We start from the raw sequence: 23,819 nt of genomic DNA, 5'->3' as shown, positions 1-23,819 counted from the left end.
AATTGGTGTTCACTGAACAGTATGACATAAGTGTAGAGCCAAGACTATAAATATTTTGAGGGAATATTCATTATATTTATCCATCCTACAGCTCTTTCCTCCTCTTCATCTTATCACTAATCTGAATTATACTATCTTATTTCATTCAACATATGTGATATTTTTATCAGGCATCCTCTCTCCTCCTCAGTACTTGTAAAAGGTGCTAGATAGACATAACTGGAAACAGACGTTCTCTATTTATCTGGAAAGGATGAACAATAAGGACACTCGTTGTCTGCCATTTCCCCAAAAACCTGATATAGCAGGATACACCGCTAATGGGAAAAAGGCAGTTGCTTCTCTCTGCCTCTTCTAAACTGGGTGTCTGTTGAGATTTGCAGAAACTGTTTGCAAGGAATGTGATTTGGAACTTCCATTAATTACTAATTAGACAGCAAATCAGAATGTGATGATAATTTCAGTCACAAGGAGCCTTGCCCAGATTTGATCTAATGACTCAGAAATCAATAATAGTCTGAGCTATCTAGACCCCAGTGCAATGACTGGACATCATGTTGTGTTTGGGAGAACCTTGATACAATATTCTGTTACTGATCTTCCCTTTTGTTTTGCCCAAATTTTCATTCTATCCTTCACACAGTGAAATCATTTCCTTACTCTTATGACAGCACGTTGGGAGAAAGACACTCTAAAGCCAGTGGGGGAGAGCTCTTCTGTCAGTTTAATAACTCCACATCCATGAAAGGCAGTAGCTATGTCAGCAGGAGGAGCTCTCATGCTGACGTAGGGCTGTCTACAAAGGGGTGGATTTTTCACATCCCTGAGCAATGTAGTTTTAATGAAGTAAGTATATAATGTCTACCAAGCTTTAATTATCATATTTTTGTATCACATTTTATATCTCTACCTCCCAACCAATCTTTCTACTGATCTTTCTTTTTAATAGTGTGGTATACCCGAAGCTTTCCATACTGTATATTAACCTTTTGGCTATCAAACACTGCAAATCAATCTTTCATGTGACCAACTCCAATAAAGTTAAAGGCTGAAATCCTCACTCTTTCTGTAGCCACTTTATGTCAGGTACAGGCCCTGGGTGACATAAAGGGGTCCTAAAAGGCCTGGATCCAGCTTTGGGGGGATTCCTCTGGTGTAGAAACTGAAGAAGATAGCTGTAAGGTTACCCACTGTGGACCTCCTCACAAACCCTCACATAGGGGTCATGTTGGGGGTGGGGCTGCTGGGCACAGTACTGCAGAGAGTCTGGACAGTGCTGCAACTGATAGGCAGGTAGAGGTAGGCTGCTGTAAATCAGACGGGGCCCCATAATTGCCTATATTACACCTGGGACTACAGAGCTGCCCAGGATTGGGAGGGTGCAATAGTGGCTTAATGACACCATAGCCCTCCCCCCACCATCTTGCACTGTCAGTTCTGTGCTGCATGTCCTCAATGGTCAGCACCAAATCACTACCAAACAGTCATACTAACTTGCATAAGTGCTAAATTTGGCCCATTATTTTGAGTATAACATATCTATATTATGTCAGTCTTTATAGTGGATTAAAAATAAATCACTAATATTTTCAAAAAGATATTATTTTTACAAATATTGTGACCCAAATATGTATGAATATATGAACTACAGATCAAAATGCATGACAGAAAAGTACTGATTGTCAAAACTTTAACCAGCACTTGCTGTTTACAATAAGAAAAGGAGTACTTGTGGCACCTTAGAGACTAACCAATTTATTTGAGCATGAGCTGTAGCTCACGAAAGCTCATGCTCAAATAAATTGGTTAGTCTCTAAGGTGCCACAAGTACTCCTTTTCTTTTTGCGAATACAGACTAACACGGCTGTTACTCTGAAACCTGTTTACAATAGTTTATTTTAAGTGCACTGAATATATTTTCAACATAAAAGTAATTACAAAATCCATCCAGAGAGATAAGTAGTGCAGAAGCAATTACAAGTATGAAAGAAACAGTTAAAAAATGAGACATCCTACTTACCAAACTCCTTGGGAACAGCAATAGAGTAAACACAGTTGTGTCCAACACTGTAGTTTTTTGGGTAATTTGGTGATAACACCGTGCCTTCAGAGCCTGTCGACCGGCTCCCACATGGTGCTGGAAAGTAAAAATGTATAGTATTGAATTATGTAACATTCAAAGGGTGATCAACTTAAATGAGACTAACACTGATTTAATTTTCTGCATGCTGTTATAATGTACTGCAGTAAATTATCTTAAAGTTTACACTAGATTAGTTTGTGTATTATGGGTCCACACCTGGGAGGATGAATGCCTTCAACTCCCTTATATGTCAGTTGCATTGAGAGCTCTCTGCTGTTTGAATCATTATGTTTCTATATCACTTATCAAGGTCTTAAGATAAAAATCTTCTGTATATGCAGTGTGCTATGATTAATGTATATGTTTAGCGTGCTATTATTCAGTTCTCAGATATTTGACAATCTCTTAAAGGGGCAGTTTATGCAGTCCCTACATCAGTGAGCATTTATTCCAATAAGCCCACAATGCAAAAGCAAAGTATAGAGCAATACAAATTATTTATCAAGGAGTAAAGTTGAGACTTCTTGACTTGATATTGACTGCAATGAAGCTACACTGATTTACATTGGTTGACAGGCTGGCCCCTTGTTTCCAAATATATCTTGCTAATAAATTAATATTTAAGCACATTAACAACAAGCTAATCAAATTATATTTGCAGTATCGATGCAGATTTCTAAAACTGGCAATACAAGTTTTCATTTAATATAATTCATATTTGTCAAGTCAGAGATAAATTCTCCAAATGCTATGTAAACAGAGTTTCAGAAGCAATTATATAAAACAATAAAAATCCACTATGAAGTAATTTCCTATGTATATTTCAAGCGGTTTACCTAGGGCCTGCTTCTCATATATGTAGAAAATAAAACCCACTTTAACCTAGTCTAATGGGATTGTACACTTAACAAACCATTGCATCTTTTCTTTAAAAGAGACTGCAGAATACCGAGTATGTGCCTTTTTAAGGTAGAGTTTACTAAATATTGAAAATACTAATGCTATTTATTTTTGTGGTAGGTTGTCAAAGTACAGTAATCTAGTCTGTGTTCTGATATTTAAGAACAACAAATCCTTACTTCCCCGACCCTTTCTTTTCCAAGTGTCTAATTCTTTTTCTACCATAAAATTAAATATGAGGTGCAGAACAAAATTCATCGTTCAAAATAAATGCGTATGAATGCACTATTCCCACTTCCATTCCTAGAAAATTATTAGTTTAGCTCCCACTAGTTTATTTTAAATGATTATTAGCTTAGTTCTCAGACAATTTTAAGGATGAGAATTCACCCCATAATAGTGAACTCTGTAATAATTCATGCCTCCATGATCTATACTGTGTTTTTTTAGTACATTGCCCCTAACTTGGATACCTTTGAAGTTGACCTGCAGTAGTTGCAGAACATGGCAGCCTATGTTTCTGGGTACAGTGGTTAGGGAACTGGCAACGTCTACCCTCTTAGTCTGCATGGGTTATTTATAACAGACTGAATTCCAGGTCCTAATAGATGGCATGTAAAATCTTTAATAATTGGAGTCAATGGTACCTGAATGATCAACTCTCTCCCACATCCCTTCCAAATATTTTGAGGCAAATAGAGGTGTCTTTGTTCTGCTTTCTGGGGTTTCATATGCAGTAGTATGTAATCACAGCATACCAGCAGTGTGTAAGTATGTTCCTTGGAGTCCCTTTACAGCTGTGCTTAAAGCTCAATATACCTTCCTAGTCAGGTTAGCTAATATTTGTCTATTTGGTCATTATTCCTTCATTCCTTCCCCCCACCTCCCCTCTTTAGAAAAGTGCCTGCTCCTTTGTCGACCATTGGTTCCAGCTTTAATTATTATAGGGCATGATCCTGAAACGTTTGCATAGGCTCCAGTACAACAGGACTACTCATATACTTGAAGTTACATATGTGCTCAAGTTTATGGCTGGATTAGGACCTTAGTTCATTGAGTTTAATGGGGACCAGTCTTATTAAAAATGTCAGAACTGGACCCACTGGTTTTAACTTCTGTGTAGCACCTAAAAATATAGTGCTGATTTAAAACAATAAACACACTTAATTATAGTTGTAAGATCTAAAATTAGAAGAGGAGGGTAAAAGGTTTGGGTTTTTTTGCCACTGTCAATTTATTTAAGCTAAAAAATCACAGGGGAAGATATCTTGGTACCACAAATAATGTCCCTGATTAACACAGACATGTGACTGGAAACTGATTCTCTGAAATAGAAGAGTACTTTTAAATTGGACAGTTAATAGGCAAATAAAACAAAAAAAAATCTATATGCAGCTATTAATATTATTATTAGTAGTATTACAATAGCAACCAGAAGCCCTAATAAAAACATGGTCCCATTATGCTGGGTGCTGTACAAACATAAAATAAAGGTTAAGTCCCTCCTTAAAGGATTTACAGTTTTAAATCAATTTCTTGCAAGACGTAAAACTCCAGTGGCACTATTCACATGCATAAAGCTATACCTATGGGTAAATCTGTGCAGGATTCAGGAGTAAACAGGGATGAACTAGGAATTGGACGGAATGAAGGGCATAAGGAACTGGAGGAGGAAGGAACACAAGGTTGATTGTGAAGCAGTGTGCTTTTTATTTCAATTTTTTTTGCCTCACCCTGTGATACGAAAGAATAAGAGAGGTTTCAGAGTAACAGCCGTGTTAGTCTGTATTCGTAAAAAGAAAAAGGAAAAGGAGTACTTGTGGCACCTTAGAGACTAACCAGTTTATTTGAGCATGAGCTTTCGTGAGCTACAGCTCACTTCATCGGATGAAGTGAGCTGTAGCTCACGAAAGCTCATGCTCAAATAAACTGGTTAGTCTCTAAGGTGCCACAAGTACTCCTTTTCCTTTTTCTTTTTAAGAATAAGAGAGCGTAACAAATTAACTATACTGGTTTTTAACGTAGTGCTAGCCTCGTTACTGCAGTTTACTCACAGATTCATAAGGCCAGAAGAGACCACTGTGATAATCTAATCTGACTTCCTGCACATGGCAGGCCACAAAACCTCAATCACCCACTCCTGTAATAGACCAATAATCTCCATCTGAATTAGTGAAGTCCTCCAACTGTGATTTAAAGACTTCAAATTACAGAGAATCCACCATTTATTCTAATTCAAACCAGCAAGTGACCCAGGCCCCATGCTTTAGAGCAGTGGTTCTCAACCAGGGGTACATGTACCCCTGTGGGTACGCAGAGGTCTTCCAAGGGTTACATCAACTCATATAGATATTTGCCTAGTTTTACAACTGCATACATAAAAATCACTAGCAAAGTCAGTATAAACTAAAATTCCATACAAACAATGACTTGTTTATACTGTTCTATATATTATACACTGAAAAGTAAGTACAATATTTATATCCCAATTGATTTATTTTATAATTATATGGTAAAAATGAGAAAGTAGGCAATTTTTCAGTAATAGTGTGCTGTGACACTTTTGTATTTTTATGTCTGATTTTGTAATCAACTAGTTTTTAAGTGAGGTGAAACTTGGGGGTATGCAAGACAAATCAGACTCCTGAAAGGGGTACAGTAATCTGGAAAGGTTGAGAGCCACTGCTTTAGATCAAGGCGAATCCCACTATCCCCATGGGGTCTCTGCCAATCTAACCTGAGGGAAAAATCCCTCCCAACCCCAAATATGATAATCAGTTAGACTCCTGAGCGTGTCAGCAAGACCCATCAGTCAGACACCTGGGGAAAAATTCACTGTTTCAACTCAGAGCCCTCCCCATCTAGTGTCCCATTGCCAGCCGTTGAGGATATTTGCAACTAGCAGACACAGATGGGCCACATACCATTGCAAGCAATCTCATCATACCATCCCCTCCACAAATTTATCAAGCTCAATCTTGAAACCTGTTAGGTTATTTGTTCCCACTGCTCCCCTTGGAAGGCTGTTCCACAACTTCACTCTTCTGATGGTTAGAAACCTTCATCTAATTTCAAGACTAAACTTGTTGGTAGCCAGTTCTGTTATTACAGATATTCAAATGAACAAGATGTTTCTCTGTCTACAGAACTGTCCCTAATAGGTAACAAAGTGTAATATTTCTCATTCAAATAACCTTTCTTTTAAAATATGAATTATTTCAAGGATTTTAAAGTCAAATTTACTGCAAGTATGTCATGTATCTTTTGAATTCATTTTACAGTAATTTGCATCTCATAAATTAGTGATATTAGTATCTAGGCAAGTAAATTAATGGGGAATTGAGAGTTGTATATCTTTGGACAGATGACTAGGGAGCAAAAATATTGCTCGAGCATGCAGGGGTGTGATCAGGAATGCTAAAGCACAATTGGAGTTGAAGCTAGCAAGGGATGTGAAGGGTAACAAGAAGGGTTTCTACAGATATGTTAGCAACAAGAAGAAGGTCAAGGAAAGTGTGAGATCCTTACTGAATGGGAGAGGCAACACAGTGACAGATGATGTGGAAAAAGCTGAAGTACTCAATGCTTTTTTTGCCTCAGACATCACAGACAAGGTCAGCTGCCAGAATGCTGCACTGGGCCATACAGTATGGGGAGGAGGTGAGCAGCCCTCAGTCGTGAAAGAACAGGTTAAGGACTATTTAGAAAAGATGGGCATGCACAAGTCCATGGGGCCAGATCTAATGTATCCAAGAGTGTTGACGGAGTTGGCTGATGTGATTGCACAGCATCCACCTTGCACTTCTTCTCTGCCTGCAGGTTTTCTATCATGCTCTACCTCAGTGATGGGCAACCTGCAGCCCACGGGCTGCAAGCAGCCCATCATGGTAATGTGATTGCGAACACTTTGCTGATGTTGACCATCTACAGACCTGGTCCCCCGCAGCTCCCAGTGGCTGCGGTTTGCTGTTCCTGGCCAATGGGAGCTGTGGGAAGTGGCAGGCTGCAGGGACATGCTGGCTGCCATTTCCGCATCTCCCGTTGGCTGGGAATGGCGAACTGCAGCCACTGGGAGCTGCGCGTGGCTGTGCCTGCGGACTGTCAATGTAAACAAACTGTCTCGTGGCCCGCAAGTGGATAGGCTGATAGGCTGATAGGCTGCGTGCGGCCCACGGGCCGCAGGTTGCCCACCACTGCTCTACATTATGTATGTAACCTACTTTGATTAAGAGCTGTCAAGAACAAATACACAGGCCTAAATAGAGTATAGTTCTTCCTAAGAACTGATTTTTTTTTCACTTGAGTTTTTGTTTTTCCTCTTGAAACAGATACTTTTTAGTTCCTAGTATTGCCTGGAGATTACCTACTTTCTAATACCTCTAGCTGGAGATCTAATATTATTTCATTCTAATTACAGAATCTAAGCACCATATTGTACCATCCACTTTTAAGCAGCATTTCCCACTGGATGGTACAAGACGGCTTTATGTCATGCAGATACATTTGATTAAACAACTGCAAATATAATACATAAAATAATAAAATAATAATTAAATATAACAATAATAGGAATTAATAAAAAAGAGTAATACTTCATAAGCACTGCTAAGAAGAAGGATCAGGAGAATCCTAAAGCAGTAATGATTTGTTCACTAATAGGTCACTGGTTAAACCCAGCCTAGTGTAGAAAAGTAATTGATATCTGAGGGACCTTTAGATGCTCACTTTATATTGATTAAACTGAAGACATAAATTTCTTGATAACATTATACTTTTGTAAGACACTTAAAGGCTACAGTTAAACAATGGAGAGAGAAGATAGGTAATCCTGTTTTTGTTTTTTCCATGTCACTTTGGTGTTCTGTATGTACTTTGTTCATATTATGCCTGTGTCAGTGTATTGTTTACCTGTGTTATTTATCTGTGTGGTCAGAATAATATTTCCATTTGCCAAGATCACCTCATTTATTCTGTCAAAGACAGAGACACAATGATTGGACAGCTACATGAGTGATGTCAAATTAAATTAAAATTATATGATCAAAATTAATTTATTCATGTAAATGTCTCAGGACTATAAATAAATTTGAAGATAACACATTAATATTCTCCTTGTGTCCCACGGGAACCTTAAAAAAACACAACATTTTTAATTCAATACAAGCCTACTAACTGGCTTTTTTTGTTGCTGCCCTCTTCACTACCTGATGCAGCTGTCACCTAAACTGAAAACTTGTTGAATTACCATGTAATTTAAATCAATTGATCTGCTTTAGTCTTCCATGATTATGATTTAATTTTAATGTCATAATGTTCTGTTTTAAAATGTATTGTTTTCCTAAGAGCATATCTGATAACAGTACAGAGTAGCAAAACCAATTTTGATGGAAAGGTTTCTTCCATATGACTCTGTATATTCTAGATAATAAAAAGTTATGCTTAGCAATATATTAAAGAAAGTATAGGCCTTATATTTGGATAAAAGTTGAGATATATAAATTAATAGAAAGGATTTTTGTTTGTTATTTGTAGGTATTGCAGATATCCTAATTTTGAGGATTTAAAATTTTTTTAGATTTTGGGGGTTTGTTTTGTTTTTGTTTTTTTTTTTACCATCAAAAAAGGGCAAGTATGGTGACATTTATACTCATATAAGAAATTAACAATTTATCATGCAAAAGAAAACTCAACGGATGAAAAAGATAAAATAATCTCGTTTTCATCTTCTAATTCCCATTATTACCAAATTACCTATAGATTAGCTGTTGGAAGATAACTTTGAGATGAATATTGCGGTATAAAGGTTTAAAGAAAAATTTGAGGGTGGTAAGCACATCTCAAAGAGTTTTGAGGTAGGAAGTAAGAAATATAAAGTAAGCAACCTTCCTTCTAAAGACTTGTTAATGATCAATATGTAGGGCTGTCAAACAATTAAAAAACTTAATTGCGATTAATTGTGAGTTTAAAAGTAGCTGTGATTAATCACAGTTTTAATCACACTGTTAAACACTAATAGAATACCATACATTTAACTATTTTGGATATTTTCTACATTTTCAAATATATTGATTTTGATTACAACACACGCTTACTTCTGCACTGCTGCTGCGACTCATGGTGCCTGGCTCTCTGGCCACTCCTAGCTCACCAGGAGCTCCATTTCAGATTTTGGTTTTGTGAAAGAGGGTGCGCGTGTTGCAGGGGAAGTGTGTGTGAGTGTGGGCATGCATGCATGTTAGGGAGAAGTGTGTGTGTCAGAGAGATGGGGGAAGAGTGTGTGTGTGTCTGTATGTGTACGCACACACTGGGGGAAACTGTCTATTTAAGCAGAGTACTCAGGAGACTGAACACCTTTTCAGCCAGCAGCAGCTGCTGTCTGCAGCACTCACTCCTAAACCAGCAGCAGCAGACAGGCTCCCCTTGTTCCCTGACCCCAACTCAGTGGTGACTGGGTACATGGGTGGGGGGAGGGGGATACCCCGACATCAGCCCCTCCTTCCTCCATGCCACCGCTCTGCACAGCAGACAGGAGGCAGGCTCCTGGTCCCAAGCAGCTTGACCACAGGCAGTTCCATGGGGCGGGGGGGGGAAGAGGGGAGGGGTGAAGAGGTGGGAGCAGGAGTAGAGCAAGGTGGTGTGAGGAGGGGCACCCCTGCCCCAGAGGCACACAGTGGTGTTCCGCTGAGCACGGCGCCCTGGATGGTGGACACCCCACCCCTAAGGCCAGCCCTGTCCATCAGGGAGGGGATGGTGCAGTCTGCTGCCAAGTCCTGTCTCCAGAGATGTGCAATTAACACTAGTTAAAAAAACACATGTTAATTTATGTTGAGTTAATCACATGTCAACTGTGATTAATTGACAGCCCTATCAGTATGTGATTTTTTTAATGTAATTTTTTTCAATTTTCAGCAAGATCAAATGAAAGAAATAAAGCATTCCGAATTTCAAACTGCTTAAAAAGCCCAGTCACCTAAACATAATCACATTAGTGGTCATAATGCATTTCCCTCTTTGCAATCTATTCTCTATCTAATAACCTCAGGGAAAGAATGACTGTCTGTTGTTCTGGAATGATATTTCAAATGTGCCTCTACCACAATCCAGTCTGCATCACCGAAGGCCAGAAAGTAAAACAAAACAAAAAAACAACCAACCAACAAAATACTTGTGTTTCCATGCTGAGCCGTACTGTAACAGGGGTCACACTTTCATTCTTAAAAAGAAAAGGAGTACTTGTGGCACCTTAGAGACTAACCAATTTATTTGAGCATAAGCTTTCGTGAGCTACAGCTCACTTCATTGGAAGCATTCAGTGGAAAATACAGTGAGGAGATTTATATACACACAGAACATGAAAAAATGGGTGTTACCATACACACTGTAAGGAGAGTGGTCACTTAAGATGAGCTATTACCTAAATCTGGGAATTTTGCCCAGGCTGTTTAGGGCATTGCTTTTAGCTGCATGTCACAGAAGACAGTTTTGGACAGCTGAGCCACACTCTTATTAGACAGAAGGACAAAAGTAGAGAGATGGGAAAGAGAAGAACTAAGGTAGGGAATGAAAAAGGACACTGTCACAGGGTCTGTGCAGGTTTCCACTCTCTCGTGCCTGTGCTGGCTGGTTAAATAAAGAGTCCCCACGCCTCCTTCAGTGCTTCACCCTTGTGTCTTTATTTACAGTGCAACAGTGTTATCCGCCTTTTTCCCCCAACAGCTATGCCCAGTTAGACCCTTCCCAGGGTCTGCTGGCCTGTGAGGCTCCTTTCCTTGGGTGAGGAGACAGAGATGTAACCCTCCTATCCCCTCCCAGGCTCGCCTCCCGACTGAGCTTTCCCCAGGGCTTTTATAGCCCTCTCCTCTTCAGCCCAGCTATCGCTACTTCACTCAACTCATAGCAGTGAGCCAGCCCTCGTTAGGGCTTGCAGCTGGGCTCTCTGCTGACCGCCTGGGCCCCCGCACCTGACCTCCCTACCAGAAATTAGGGTTTAGCCAGCATTTTAGCAGGGCATTCAAGGGGTTTACCTCTGCCCTGTAACAGACGCATTAAGAGAAGGGAGGAAGAAACAAAGTCTCACATCCCAGGTGGTGTTTTAGCCAGAGCCAGTGGAGGAGGCAGTGTCATTTGGCTCTCTTTCTCTGGCTTACGCTCACCAGGACATCTCTCAGAATTAGGATAAAGAAGGTCCAGGATCCCAGGAGACACAGTGGGGGTGGCAGCCATGGATGGTGAAGCTCCCTCCTTTCCCTTCTTTCAGTCAGCCAGTGTTGTGGTCACCACCTTTCATCCCAGAGATGTGTAGGCTTTAACTGCATTCCACACAGGGGTGCACATGTGCACCACGCACCTGAATCTGGAGATTTTTAGTAACAATGTCTGTTGGTCCTCACATGCACAGTTGTTATCTTCTTGCTCCAAACCGAGGGTATAAAGGGTGATGTGGACCAGCACCTCTCCACTTCCTTCTCTTTCCACAAATACAAATATAATCCATAGTGGAGGGGATAGAGGGTGGGTAGTGGACTACTGATAAGGACCACACATCTTGTAGAACCTACAGTTACAGGTAAGTAAACCTCCATTTCTTCTTTGGGTGATGGTCCCTATTTGTATTCCACATAAAAGAGATTAGCAAGTAGTAGTCAAACTGGAAGCAGGTGCGAGGACACAGATGTAATAGCTGACTGTAATACTGCTATCACCAGGTGTGTAAGGAGCTCCAAATAGCTGCCGTATATATCTCCAGTGGAAGTAAGTCTCTCAGAGATGCAGCCGAAATTGCATGCACTCTGGTGGAATGAGCCCTTATCTGTTCTGGGATAGGAATGTGGGCTAGTTGGTAGCAAACCATAATGAAGCCAGAGACCCATTTGGGAAGTCTCTGTGCAGAAATAGCTTGACCCCTTGACCTCTCTACTATGAAAACACATAATTTAGGTGTTTTTCAAATAACTATTGTTCTATGTAGATAAAAGGCTAGTGCTCTTCGGACATCCAGCGAATGAAGCTTCCTCTCCTCATCACAAGCATGCAGTTTTAGAAAAGAAAACCCTGGTAAGTGGATAGTTTGGCTCATGTGAAACTCTGAAATTACTTTACAGATGAATTTCAGGTCAGTACACAGTAAGACCTTTTATTTATGAAAGATAGTATATGATGAGTTTGCCATGTGTGCTCCCAACTCACTGACTCTTGGCTAATGTTATGGTGACTAGGAAGGCAACTTTTATTGAAAGATAGGACACAGAACATGAGGCTAAAGGTTCCAAGGGAAGGCTAGTGAGAGATGAAACAATGAAGTCGAGGTCCCACTGGGATGTGACCTTCACCAATGGAAGGAAATACTGAAGAAGCCCCTTCAAAACCCTAGTTGTTGCAGGATGGGTGAAGATAGTGTGGTTCTCAACAGGGGAATGAAAAGCACTGACTGCTGCCACATGAACCCAAAAGGAACTAAAAGAGACACCCAATATCTTAACATAAGTAGATATTCCAGAATAGCAGGGATCCCAGCAGTGTCACTGAGCCTAAGAGGAGAAACACTTTCATTTACCTGAATAATATCTTCTGGTAGAATCTTTCCTGTTTTGATTGAGACTGGACCACACCGCTCTGGAACACAAATGCTGTCCATCCGATGTCCATCCAAATACTAGGCCCTGAGTTCATAGAATCATCGAAGATTAGGGTTGGAAGAGACCTCAGGAGGTCATCTAGTCCAACCCCCTGCTCAAAGCAAGACCAACACAGTTGCAGGAGTTGCAGTGGTTGCCCTGGTGTTGTGTTTGAAGGTCTGAAAATGGTTGGATATTTATGGCTGGATGAGATGAGAATGTCAATAGATCTGTGAACCAGAACTGTCTTGGACAGTTGGGTGCAATAAGGATGACTCAAGCTCTGTGGTGACAGATTTTCCATGCGACTTGGGATGGGAAGGTATTCCTGAGGCGATCCCTCCATTTTAACAGAAAGCCATCTCCCTTTGAGCCCTTGACTAGAGCTACTCCTGAGCAGTAGAGGGGAAGTTTCCTGTTAATCTTTGAGGTGAAAATCTCCCAAAACAGTGATCTCCTCTAGGTGAAGACTTCATCCAGGACCAAATCATGAACCTCGCATTTGTGGTCTGTGGAAAAATACCTGCTGAGGCTGTCCACTCGAAAGTACTGTACACTTGGTAAATATGCTGCTGAAAGAGTTATGTGATAGCTGATGCACCAATTTCAAAAACTGACTGTCTCTGTTCAAACAGGGTGGGATCGCATTCTCCCCCTGTTTGTTTATATAGAAGACATTTGTCATTTTGTTTGACATTATTTGAATATTCTGGGATGGGGTGAGTGGAAGGAGGCATTGCAGGCTGCTCTCTGTTCTAATAAATTGATATGGATCCTGGATTCTGGAGGGGTCCAGATGCATTGTGAAGTATAATCATTCATATACCCTCTCCAACCTAATAGGGAGGCATCAGTAATAATGGGTGCTTCATTTGTCAGTGTGAGGAAACACAGTTTCCTCTGTAGTAACTATCTCACTGAATACAGGCGGATCTGAGAGGAGGTGTGAGAAAGGATAAGGGAGAGCAAAAATGTCCTCTGGGGACACATAGGTCTCTGACCACCCTGGGATGTGGAGTGAGCCTGGTTGGTGGAGCCATCAGATCTGATGCTTCCCTGGTCACAGTTGAAGTTGGATTCCTCTGGGGCTGTGATGGTATTGACACTGAGTCTGAGCTGGATGTCAAACGGAGTGTTAGTGGAAGATTGTCCTGCATTTTAGACACTGGAACCAGTACCAGAACTGATGGCTCTGCACCCATTTGTGCCACTTTCTCTTGCTGAGGAGTTTTACATAGGCCTAAATCTTTAGTACCCATGTGAGAGGGCTCTCTCAACTTTGAAGGGGTCAGGGAGGGACCTTTTCTCTTCAGAGCAGGCTTGGATGAAAGAGGTTTGTCTCCTTACTCTCATGAGAAGTCTTCTCTTTAGATGTGAAAGTCTTAGTTTCAGCTCCTGAGCTCATGCTTGGAGTGATACTGCTTGGCTAGATGAAGATGATCTACAGGGGAACTCCCCAGTCCAAATCTGATGGGGGTCTCACAACCTGCTCCATCAGATTTTTTTTAAGTCTTAGCTGCCAACCCTCATGAGTCCTGGGGGCAGGGAGGGTTAGGGCTGGGGTGGGGGGGAGGGGAAGGAGTGGCAAATGTTGCACTTGGCTGAGATGTGAGCATCACTTAGGCAGTAGAGGCAAAACTGTTTTTCATCACTCACAGAAAATGAGTGGGGAAGGAAATACAACTGTTGAACCCCAGTATTCTGGGAATAATACCAGCCTGCTTCAGGGAATTTCCCCAGGGTGAGGGGAAAAAATGACTTACTACAATATATTAAGTCTAAAAGATTAAAATACTAAAAACTATTTGCAATATATTTACAGAATGACACAGTTTAGGAAGAAGATGTGGACAAAGAAGATTCCAACTCAGGATGTACAGCAGTAAGAAGCAACTGGAGAGGCATCAGTCTACACTGTCTTTTATACTCTCTGTTTGGAGCATAAGGAAAACTATTGCATACATGTGGACCAAGGGACACTACTTACTAAAAATCTCCAGACTCAGGTGCGTGGTGTGCATGCGTACCCACATGTGTAATACATGTAGGGAGCATCTCACTAAGAAGATACATATATTAAATTTTCAAGGCATAGATAATGTATGTTTTTAAATCCTTATAATTCACCTGAATTAAACTGATTTTCTCCAGGCCTCTTACAGACACGTTAGGCTTAGAGACCAAGTCGGGACAAAATTTTGAGTATCTACTCCCTCCCATTTTGGTATCTACCAAAGCTTCAATTAAATTCAAACTTCCTTCAATAAAGGACACATAAATCTGTTTATAATAGTAAAAGTGTGGAATTTTCTCCTTCATGTTTTTAGTATAGTCAGAACTGCTTAACTATTTTTATGCAAACTTTCTAAAAAACATTCCATGGCAATTTTCAGGGAAAGAAAAAGTTTAAACAAAGTATAAGCAACTGAAATAAGTAATTTAGTATGAAAACTCTTATGCAACCTTATATACATGTTTCCTATAATCGCAACAAAACAAAAAGATATCTGAAAGCAAGAAACCTTTCTGAGATGCTGACTTGCCCTACTAACTTCTCAATTGTGTTGTCTGCGACGTGCCAGCTCCCTACTAATGAAGCTATTATTTTTGGCCTAATGTACATTCTCTTTGTCCTTCTTAACAATAATATACTGATATATTGAAAGTTATTAAGAAAGAAAATTGCTGACTGGTTTTCAGCATGAAACCAATAACACCTTTGCTTGATATCCCTCCATGTTACCTACCTCCTTCATGCCCGGTGTAAATGTCTTCCAACTAACAGTTACATGCTCTGGCATTCTGTATTTCTCTGGAAGCCAGTGATTCTCTCAGGATAATCCCTGCTGGGGACTATAGAATGGGCTATGCTAAAAAGCTGCTGAACATCTGAGGGGATAGTTTATATGTACAACTACATGTGAACCCTCGCCATATAACCTTCTTGAGCTATCAATACAGTAATGAATATGTATTGGTAGCAAACAGTGCTGTAGTTCCATAAATTAAGGCCAGAAGGGACTACCGGATTATCTAATCTAACCTCATTGTCACGGAGTGGTCCCCTGTGAGCCTCTCTCACTTTAGGGGACCACCGTATTCACTCCAGGCCACCTTCATCGCGACCATGCTTTATTATAGTGTTCTAGCAGGCTATTGCCTGTAGCACTCCAGTCATCGGCAGGCAGGATCAAACCTCTGGGGACCTCTGGAGCTTAGTGCATGAGCCCCTACAGCATGAGCTAAAAGCCACCTGGCTGTTAGCTAAGGCTGTAGAGCAGACTCACTAGATGGGACAGAACACTACACCCAGAAGGTATATGGATTACACTATCAGCAACCAACTCTGTCTTCCTTCATGCTCTCCACCCCCTTTCCAGGGCTTCCTTCCTCTCTATTTGTCTGTTCCCAGCTGCTGGGGTTGCTTCTGATAGGAAACTTGTTTCATTAATAATAGTAATGTGATTTCAGATCCTTAGATTTAAGATACTATAAATGAACATTTCCATGTTTTACTGTTTTTCCAACATTTTGTTCCAAAACTAAAAAACCCAAAACAAAATAAACAAACAAAAATGTATTATCCTCCCGGCATGTGAAGATTGAGTTTGCCTGTTTCTTCAGTCCTAAAACAGTTAATAGGAATTACCTTATTAGCCTGATTCAAATCTCATGCAAATCAGAAATAACTGCATTGAAATCAGTGAAGTTAAACTAATTTAAAATACTGTGAGATCAAAATCAGGTCCTGTAACTCCACAGGATGACTCCTTATATATTGATGGGTACACAATTTAGAATAAAAAGTTTGGCTGGTGGCAGATTTGGCCATCAAAAAGCTATTGATTTACTGACATGGAAGGATGGGTTTTACTTTGCCCTAGTGTGGGAATTCTGAAGAAACAAATGGTTGGCCCTGTAATTTCTGTGTGGCCCCTGTGAGGACCCTGCCAAATGACCTGGCTCAAAGGTCTGACGGTTAAGTAAATGTTGAAAAGTCTTACATATCAAAGATAAGAGCATCTAGATGTAAAAGAATGGAAATGAGGAGCTCCATGTCCTGTAATTAGTTATTTTTAGGATAAACCTTCTTGTTTAGTTTTCTCTGGTATTGTGTTATTTTTCTGTGCACATGACTGTTGTTCCTTTGTCATCCTGTACACATGTTGTGGTGAAATATGTGTATTTTCTGTTAAGTTAGTTGGAGTGGATATTTTACACCTATAGGGTATAAAAAGGGATAAAAACTTAATTTGGTTAGCTTTAAAAACATGTTACATTAATATCAGAAGCACAAGAGAGCCAATGATTTTTTTTTCTTTCCTGAAAATGGATAACTAAACTGAATGGCTCTGGTTGTCCAGGTAAAGAATCTCTTTAAATAACTTGTTATGTTTTTTATATTATCCATTTATTTTTCTTATTCACTTGCACTGACACCAGTGAGCACATCAAAAACAAAAGTGCTGGGACCACAAGCAAAGTTAAAATCCATTGAGGCCTTTTATCCATTGAATAGTTTGAATTCCAGTAATTTATACATATTGACTACTCATTCATGCTGCTTGTTTCATGGCAGATTATTGTGTAAAATGTGCAGCCATGTCATACAGCTTTGCATCTGTCACAATGTGTCATAGAAATCTGTGTGCCATATAACAGTGACTCACAGCAATCAGTATTCATTGTTGTCAGTAATACCACTAGTAAATGGAAGAAACAGATCACACTGTTTGCTGCAACAAGCTCATGTGCATCTCCCCCTTTTCCCCACAGCTATCAACCAAATAGAAAAAACAAAAAGCAAAACAAAACACAATCACCCCATTGGTGCAAGGTCACCTGCCTGGGGATAAATGGTTCATTTGCTTTTCTTGGGCTACTACTTTTTTCCCTGGACTTCAGTAGGAGTATTCCTCTCTCTCTGGGTTTAATCAATAGTCTTTTTCTTCACAAATTCAATGGTTTTTTACCTGATGCTGCAGGTTTTAAAGGAGAAACTTCTTCGCTTCCCCTACCTTGATGGAGGCCTTCAGCCTGAGTCCCCTAAATAAAGACCAGATCAACACTGTGCCTCTGTCCCACACCAGTGCTATACTGCCTCAGGTCTTTTTCTTTCTTCCTCATCCCTGGTGTCTTTCTAAGTCCTGTCTCCTCTCAGGCTTGTCCATCAATCCCCTTTCTGGGCTCACAGTTTCCCTAACTTTCTTAGCAGAGAAACTTTCTTCAGGTTAAGTTGAAACCTGGGGTCTCCCCTTCTTAGGCAATAGCAACTGTTGATGTAGTCCATGCCTAGTCACATTAAGCCACTTGGCCTCCTGATATCTCTGGCACTACATCTCCCAGCATTCCATTTGTCATGAAGGCTCAAGTTCCAATAACACCTGATCTAGCAGCATGTGCTCTTGAAGGACCTAGTGTGCTCTCCAATAGATTATCAAATGTCGTCCTCACCCACAGGGGTCAGGAAGGATTTTTTTTCCCCACAATGCACAATTGAATAGATGTAATCTGGTTTTTTACCCCCTTCTTCTGACAAATCAGGGATTGGCCAAAACTGGAGATGGAATACCAGGTAAGGTAGGACCAGTGTTCTGATATGGTACAGATAATCCACTCTAGTTGTCTGACTGGTGAGTCTTACTCCCATGCTTGGGGTCATACTGATTGCCACACTTGGGGTTGGGAAGGAATTTTATTCAAGGTCAGATTAGCAGAAAGACTGTGGTTTGTGGGGCAGGGTAGATGAGGGTTGCTTTCCTCTGCAATGTGGAACATGGTTTGCCTGATGGGATCATTTTAGTTTATCTCACTTCCCTTCTATTGCAGATATCCTCAGGCACTGGTGGCACCTTGGTCTCTCCTGTTCTTTGCCTGTGGTACACAGTTTAGTTTCCTGAGGATTGAAATGTTTTTGTTAATTGAAGTCTTCACGCTTCATATAGGGGTAACTGGGTGAAATACATGAGTGTGACACAGGTTCTGAGTCACATCAATATAGGTTATTTGGTACATAAATAGAGGATCAATTAACAAGTAGGGCCACAGTTGAAGGCATTTGTTCCAGGAAAATAGTTGGAAGAAGAAATTGAGAGAATATGAAATTTTGTTTACTTCCAGTACATTGGAGGAACCATTCAGTTACACATCACTTCTGCGTGTGAAAAAATGTTTTGTGGAATGTTGCCACAGTCCATAAGAATTTAGTTGATCATCGATCAAATTCAGTTGCAAAAGCTGAAGTAGATTAACATTAAATTATGCAATCACTTTTCCCAAGATTTCTTGGCAAATTAGAGTACTTCATTGCCCTGAGACATTCAGAGTGACTATTTTTTTTAATAATTAATTGCAACCATTGTGGATATTTATCTCTCTTCCTTGTGTTGTGCAAGTACAGGATTTAGGATGTTTAGTTTCGTTCATATAAAATAGCCCACTAAACTTCTTTCAATATATATGTTTTATAAATGTTTAAAATAGAGGCCCCAAAGACTTTTTAAAATTAATTTACTTATTCATGCAGCACAAAAGAAAACTGCCGATCCTAAATTTATTCTCAAAGCTTAAAAAATAGCTTTTTAAAAGCCAGTCTCCTTTTTCACAATCACAGTTTCCATACCTACATAGTTGAGGGTTGTTTCAAATCAGCAATTGTAGTTTATAGTGTTTAGAGGTTATCTGATTGTCAGGCATAATAAGATAGACAACAAAATGGCATATATTGCACCCATAAATAATTAAGTGTTAAAAAAATAAATGTGAGTCAAGTTGAAATCAGGCTGAAAACCAAGCCCTCACTGGTTATCACAATCAGAAATGTCATTTTCTTAGAGAGGTGGAGAAGGGAGCAAGATGCAAGAGGTTCAAAGGGTAGTCCCATTAAGTTTGCTAGCACCAGGCTGAAACAGGAGGAAACAGGTTTTTGCACCCGTGGATATAACCTGTCTAACCCTTTTAGAAATACAATAGTTACAGGGTTGGAAAAAAGCGATTTGTTATCCACTGAAGGGTAGAAAGCTGAAATAGCTGTTAAATATACTTTAATAGAACTGTCAGACCTTGATGTTTTAGGTGCAACAGATTGTGCAAAACTTGGTTAATGGAAGATTTCACCGGAGACACACATTTTTGGTGAGACCAGATAGAAAACCTTTTTCATTTGGCCTAAAGGCTTTCTGCCATTCAGAAGCACTTCCTGAACAACTTTTGAGCAAGCCCTTTTCAGTAATGTTAGCCATGAAGCATGCATGCTGTCAAGTGGAATGCTTGCAGGTTGGGGTGGAGCAGACACCTGAGAAATCATGTCTGGATCCAATGGAAGAGTCAGAGGAAGTCTCAGTGACAACGCTAGTAGGGTTGAGAACCAATGAGGCCATGTTGGTACTAGTATGAGGCATGCATGGTCCTGCTTGGTCTTGAACAAGACTCTGGGCAGTAAGAGTATTGGAGGAAAGGCATACAGCAGGGAGTTCTTCCATGGTAGCAGGAAAGCGACCATCAATGAACCCAGGCTCTGACATCCCTGGGAGCAGAACTTATGGCATTTTCTGTTGGCCTTTGTTGTTAGCAGGTCACCTGGGGAGTCCCCCACAGCTGGAAGATGGACTTGGCCATGTCAAGATGAAGTGTCCGTTAGGAAAAAAAGACCTGCACTGGTAATCAGCCAATGTATTTTGCTCTCCTGGAATGTAAGCACCTTTGAGGTGAATGGCCTTGATTATGCAGAACTCCCATACAGGATAGCCCCCTGGCAGAGTTGTGAGACAGTGCCTTTCCCTCTCTGTTTACATAGAATATAGTTGCTGTGTTGTTAGCATTAGCAGATTTTTTCGCACAATAGGTGGCTGAACAGTTTAGGCAGAGAGCATGTAGCTACCCAGCGTTAAAATGAGTCCTCAGATTCTGTAAAGACCACAAATCTTGAGTTTTCAGGGTACCCATGTGTGCCACCCAACTTAGGGGCTTTCACGACCAACATAAGAATTGGTTGCGGGGAAACAAAGTGAACTTCTGTTCAAACTTTCTGAGAGAGAACAAAATTACCTCTGGTACATGAACCACTCTGTCTAGATAATGCTGACTGGGAGCATATACTGATGCTAGCCATCCCTGAAGCCTCCTGAGGCATAGTCTGGCATGCTGTGCTATGTAGGTACATGCTGCTATGTGCCGCAGGAGATTGAGACAAGTGTCCAGGATGTGCTTTTAGACCAGACCCTGGAGCACTTGGAACTTTGACTGAAGCAGAAACGCCCTGGCTTTTGTAGAATCCAGGAGTGCTCTGATAAATTCTATTCTTTGCACAGGTTTCAGAATTGATTAATCCAGACTGAGTAATAACCACAGTTCATTGAAGGCGGACTGTATTAAAGTCACACTGGACAATACTTGAGACTCAGCCTGCTCTCACTAGCCAGTTGTCCAGTAAGGGAATACATGGATTCCCAACTTCCTAAGATACACAGCTACCACGGCCATGTGCTTTGTGAAAATGCTAGGGGCTGCTGAGAGGCCAAAGAGAAGTACTGTGAATTGAGAGTAAATTCCATTCACTATGAAACTGAGAAACTTCTGGTGGTCTGGGTGGATCACTATACGAAGGTAAGCATCTTTGAAGCTGAGGGCAGCATATCAGTCCTCTTGTTTCTGAGAAGGAATAATGGAAACTAGGATAACCATGCAGAACTTTATCTTCTTCACATATTTGTTTAAATCTTAGATCAAAAATAGCACTGAAACTGTTTTTTCTTTGGGAATAAGAAAATAGCAGGAATAAAAACCTTTTCCCCAGAGGAACTTCCTCTATGGTCCCTGCTGAAAGGAGAGATTGGACCTCCTGAGAAACAAATTGAAGGGAATAGCCCAGATCCATCCTGCCTATGACACACTGATCTGATGTGATGTGAGTCCAAGCAGGGAAGAAGTGGGAAAAATCAGGGGTTCTCAAACTTTTCTTGCTGAGGCCTCCCTCAACATGGTATACAAATGCCAGGGCCCGGTAGGGAGGTGAGGGGGAGCATGGGGCTCCGGGCCTGGGGCAGGGGGAGGGGGGGACTCTTCAGCACAGGCATAGTTTTACTTAGAATCACAGAATATCAGGGTTGGAAAGGACCTCAGGAGGTCATCTACTCCAACCCCCTGCTCAAAGCAGGAACAATCCCCAATTAAATCATCCCAGCCAGGGCTTTGTCAAGCCTGACCTTAAAAACTTCTAAGGAAGGAGATTCTACCACCTCCCTAGGTAACGCATTCCAGTGTTTCACCACCCTCCTAGTGAAAAAGTTTTTCCTAATATCCAACCTAAACCTCCCCCACTGCCACTTGAGACCATTACTCCTTGTCCTGTCATCTTCTACCACTGAGAATAGTCTAGAACCATCCTCTTTGGAACCACCTCTCAGGTAGTTGAAAGCAGCTATCAAATCCCCCCTCATTCTTCTCTTCTGCAGACTAAACAATCCCAGTTCCCTCAGCCTCTCCTCATAAGTCATGTGTTCCAGACCCCTAATCATTTTTGTTGCCCTTCGCTGGACTCTCTCCAATTTTTCCACATCCTTCTTGTAGTGTGGGGCCCAAAACTGGACACAGTACTCCAGATGAGGCCTCACCAATGTCAAATAGAGGGGAACGATCACGTCCCTCGATCTGCTCGCTATGCCCCTACTTATACAGCCCAAAATGCCATTGGCCTTCTTGGCAACAAGGGCACACTGTTGACACATATCCAGCTTCTCGTCCACTGTCACCCCTAGGTCCTTTTCTGCAGAACTGCTGCCTAGCCATTCGGTCCCTAGTCTGTAGCGGTGCATTGGATTCTTCCGTCCTAAGTGCAGGACTCTGCACTTATCCTTGTTGAACCTCATCAGATTTCTTTTGGCCCAATCCTCCAATTTGTCTAGGTCCCTCTGTATCCTATCCCTACCTGCCACCGTATCTACCACTCCTCCTAGTTTAGTATCATCCACAAATGTGCTGAGAGTGCAATCCACACCATCCTCCAGATCATTTATGAAGATATTGAACAAAACCGGCCCCAGGACCGACCCTTGGGGCACTCCACTTGATACCGGCTGCCAACTAGACATGGAGCCATTGATCACTACCCGTTGAGCCCGACAATCTAGCCAACTTTCTACCCACCTTATAGTGCATTCATCCAGCCCATACTTCTTTAACTTGCTGACAAGAATACTGTGGGAGACCGTGTCAAAAGCTTTGCTAAAGTCAAGAAACAATACATCCACTGCTTTCCCTTCATCCACTGAACCAGTAATCTCATCATAGAAGAAGGCAATTAGATTAGTCAGGCATGACCTTCCCTTGGTGAATCCATGCTGACTGTTCCTGATCACTTTCCTCTCATGTAAGTGCTTCAGGATTGATTCCTTGAGGACCTGCTCCATGATTTTTCCGGGGACTGAGGTGAGGCTGACTGGCCTGTAGTTCCCAGGATCCTCCTTCTTCCCTTTTTTAAAGATGGGCACTACATTACCCTTTTTCCAGTCGTCCGGGACTTCCCCCGATCGCCATGAGTTTTCAAAGATAATGGCCAATGGCTCTGCAATCACAGCCGCCAACTCCTTTAGCACTCTTGGATGCAACGCATCCGGCCCCATGGACTTGTGCACGTCCAGCTTTTCTAAATAGTCCCTAACCACTTCTTTCTCCACAGACGGCTGGCCACCTACTCCCCATGCTGTGTTGCCCAGCGCAGCAGTCTGGGAGCTGACCTTGTTCGTGAAGACAGAGGAAAAAACAGCATTGAGTACATTAGCTTTTTCCACATCCTCTGTCACTAGGTTGCCTCCCTCATTCAGTAAGGGGCCCACACTTTCCTTGGCTTTCTTCTTGTTGCCAACATACCTGAAGAAACCCTTCTTGTTACTCTTAACATCTCTTGCTAGCTGCAGCTCCAGGTGCGATTTGGCCCTCCTGATTTCATTCCTACATGCCCGAGCAACATTTTTATACTCTTCCCTGGTCATTTGTCCAATCTTCCACATCTTGTAAGCTTCTTTTTTATGTTTAAGATCCTCAAGGATTTCACTGTTAAGCCAAGCTGGTCGCCTGCCATATTTACTATTCTTTCGACACATCGGGATGGTCTGTCCCTGTAACCTCAATAGGGATTCTTTGAAATACAGCCAGCTCTCCTGGACTCCTTTCCCCCTCATGTTATTCCCCCAGGGGATCCTACCCATCAGTTCCCTGAGGGAGTC

At 41.3% G+C, this 23,819-nt stretch overlaps 1 protein-coding gene across 1 annotated transcript in view; it reads right to left on the bottom strand.

Annotated features, from left to right (window-relative positions):
- The window catches only part of CSMD3 (CUB and Sushi multiple domains 3), a 1,169,988-nt gene that overhangs the window by 281,344 nt on the left and 864,825 nt on the right, over positions 1–23,819 (bottom strand). The window contains exon 32 of the mRNA XM_074943928.1: positions 2,021–2,137. Coding sequence (XP_074800029.1) covers positions 2,021–2,137 — 117 coding nt within the window. The remainder of the gene's footprint in view (positions 1–2,020; positions 2,138–23,819) is intronic.

This window comes from Natator depressus, chromosome 2, assembly GCF_965152275.1.
Source record: "Natator depressus isolate rNatDep1 chromosome 2, rNatDep2.hap1, whole genome shotgun sequence".
Taxonomy (NCBI): Eukaryota; Metazoa; Chordata; order Testudines; family Cheloniidae; genus Natator; species Natator depressus.
Note: the sequence above shows the minus strand (reverse complement) of the source record. Positions and strands in the feature narration are given on the sequence as shown.